Genomic DNA, 3139 nt, shown 5'->3' with positions numbered 1-3139 from the left:
CTCAGATATGCAGATGACACCACCCTTATGGCAGAAAGTGAAGAGGAACTCAAAAGCCTCTTGATGAAAGTGAAAGTGGAGAGTGAAAAAGTTGGCTTAAAGCTCAACATTCAGAAAATGAAGATCATGGCATCTGGTCCCATCACTTCATGGGAAATAGATGGGGAAACAGTGGAAACAGTGTCAGACTTTATTTTTTGGGGCTCCAAAATCACTGCAGATGGTGACTGCAGCCATGAAATTAAAAGATGCTTACTCCTTGGAAGAAAAGTTATGACCAACCTAGATAGCATATTCAAAAGCAGAGACATTACTTTGCCAACAAAGGTCCGTCTAGTCAAGGCTATGGTTTTTCCAGTAGTCATGTATGGATGTAAGAATTAGACTATAAAGAAAGCTGAGTGCTGAAGAATTGATGCTTTTGAACTGTGGTGTTGGAGAAGACTCTTGAGAGTCCCTTGGACTGCAAGGAGATCCAACCAGTCCATCTTAAAGGAGATCAGTCCTGGGTGGTCATTGGAAGGACTGATGCTGAAGTTGAAGCTCCAATACTTTGGCCACCTGATGTGAAGAACTGACTCATGTGATAAGACCCTGATACTTGGAAAGATTGAAGGCAGGAGGAGAAGGGATGACAGAGGATGGAAGAGTTGGATGGAATCACCAACTCGATGGACATGAGTTTGAGCAAGCTCCAGGAGTTGGTAATGGGCAGGGAAGCCTGGCGTGCTGCAGTCCATGGGGTTGCAAAGAGTTGGACATTACTGAGTGACTGAACTGAACTGATAGTGTAATCCATGGTACAGAATATAGGATAAAAAAGAGGAAGAGTTTGCCCTGATTCTGAAGAGTTGTAGGATATAAAAATTTAGAATACCTTTAGTTTGGAAGTCTTAAATTATTTACTTAGGATGGGTACCCACTGCAATATAAGAAATCAGGCTTTAGAGACTGATGTAGAGAGAATGAGCCCTGGCATACAAGAAGCTAACAGCTATTGGTTATAGCTGTTATAACCAATATATTGGTTATATAGCATGAAGCTTGATGCCAGCAATTTGAAGGAACCATTTAGAACTAGTATCCTAAACTCTACATGTTCCAGGACACTGATCTTAAAGCTTAGGTTCAGAATCTTGTTTTATAGGCTCTAGGTGTATATTGTGGGGCTTCCCTGGTGGCTCAGATGGTAAAGTGTCTGCCTGCAATGTGGGTGATCTGGGTTTGATCCCTGGCTTGGGAAGATCCCCTGGAGAAGGAAATGGCAACCCACTCTAGTACTCTTGCCTGGAAAATTCCATGGACAGAGGAGCCTTGTAAGCTACAGTCCATGGGATTGCAAAGAGTCGAACACAACTGAGCAGCTAAGCACAGCACAGTACAGTATACACCTGTGAGGTGAAGTGAAGTGAAGGTTCAATGCAGGGTCTCCTGCATTGCAGAAAGATTCTTTACCATCTGAGCCACCAGGGAAGCCCAAGAATACTGGAGTGGGTAGCCTATTCCTTCTCCAGGGGATCTTCCCATCCCAGGAATTGAACTGGAGTCTCCTGCATTTCAGGTGGATTCTTCACCAGCTGAACTACCAGGTGGATACTACTCCAATATTAAAGTGCTTAAAGTCCAGTTTTCCCACCTTTCCCAACAAGGTTGGGTCACTCTTTTTTAACCTTCTGTGGCCTACTCTGAGGCTGTCTACAAGCTTATATATTTATGAACACATTTATTGCAAGTTGTTAGTTTTAGATTTACAATGTGGTATCTGGCTATTTAGTGGTATTGGTGGTTGGGGACGGGGAGGCTGATAGCATCTCAGAAGGCAGCTAGATACTGTCATACACACTTTTCAAGTTCTCCATTTTTGTGAAATAGAAAGTCTCTGGATCTAAGTTATATGTGATTCTCAGTCTCTGTGGTCATATTCTGTTTCTACTCCTGACCACTCAACAAGGAACCAAGATATCAAGGGACACTTCTTTTGTTTCATGCCTGGGTTGAGTGGGCCATGACATATGATGATGTACAGTCCTTTCCCATATTCTGTATGTCTCTAAGGGGAAGGAGGAGTTGGCCGTGGACCCTTTGTGCATTTTCTGATTGCTTCACTTGTATTACCCCTGAGGCCCCCTTTGTTCCTGAAGTAGGTTGGGCACATCTTGCTTCCTAGAACCAACACTACCAGAAACAGCATAAATAAAGCCAAATGGGAAACAGGATCATGTTTGTAACACTCTTTGGGCAGGTAACAATACCTAGTATGGACTAGAGATTCTGGGGAGGAAAGGAAAAGTGGGGTGAAATTACTGAAGGAAGCTCAATGTTTCTTTGTTGGTTTTACTGGCCTCTCTCGTCATCCTCTTCCTGGATGTAAGGCTTGATGCCAGGGCCCCTGAGGCTTTTTCCACAAATAAAAGGAGGTGAGCAGTGTGGTGATCCCATTTCAGGATCTTGGGGGGTAACCAAAATGATGTCCTTTGTCTCTCTGCTCCTGGTAGGCATCCTATTCCATGCCACCCAGGCTGAACAGTTAACAAAATGTGAGGTGTTCCGGGAGCTGAAAGACTTGAAGGGCTACGGAGGTGTCAGTTTGCCTGAATGTGAGTTCCCTGCTATTTTGCTTTGTCCCATAATTCATCCTCTTCACTCTTTCCCTCCATTCTCTTCATCCTCTTTTTCCCCTCTACTTTTAATTATCAAACAATTCTCTTATTTGTTTACTCTTTTATTACATTTATTTATCTATCTCTCCTTTTTCCCATTGTCTGATCCTTTGGAACTCTTTTCACCTTATCAAGATACTCTGTGGTCTGCCATATTTGGAGATTGGTTGGAGAGCCTTTTTCGGTCTGGGAATACAGGTCCTCATTTATGCTATACATGAACATCCTTGTGAAATCTCTTTTTCATCTTTCTTTCAGGGGTCTGTACCACGTTTCATACCAGTGGTTATGACACACAAGCCATAGTACAAAACAATGACAGCACAGAATATGGACTCTTCCAGATAAATAATAAAATTTGGTGCAAAGACGATCAGAACCCTCACTCAAGCAACATCTGTAACATCTCCTGTGACAGTGAGTAACTTCTTTTTACTCTGTTCCTGTGTTTTTCTGAAACCTACTCCTGGGATAACCTC

General features: G+C 42.9%; 1 protein-coding gene across 1 annotated transcript in view; it reads left to right on the top strand.

Annotated features, from left to right (window-relative positions):
* The first annotated feature begins 2443 nt into the window (after positions 1-2443).
* LALBA (lactalbumin, alpha-) overlaps positions 2444-3139 on the top strand; it is a 2082-nt gene continuing 1386 nt past the window's right edge. The window contains exons 1-2 of the mRNA XM_010857725.1: positions 2444-2597; positions 2919-3077. Coding sequence (XP_010856027.1) covers positions 2465-2597; positions 2919-3077 — 292 coding nt within the window. The 5' untranslated portion in view covers positions 2444-2464. The remainder of the gene's footprint in view (positions 2598-2918; positions 3078-3139) is intronic.

This window comes from Bison bison, unplaced genomic scaffold, assembly GCF_000754665.1.
Source record: "Bison bison bison isolate TAMUID 2011002044 unplaced genomic scaffold, Bison_UMD1.0 scf7180017864383, whole genome shotgun sequence".
Classification (NCBI taxonomy): domain Eukaryota; kingdom Metazoa; phylum Chordata; class Mammalia; order Artiodactyla; family Bovidae; genus Bison; species Bison bison.
Note: the sequence above shows the minus strand (reverse complement) of the source record. Positions and strands in the feature narration are given on the sequence as shown.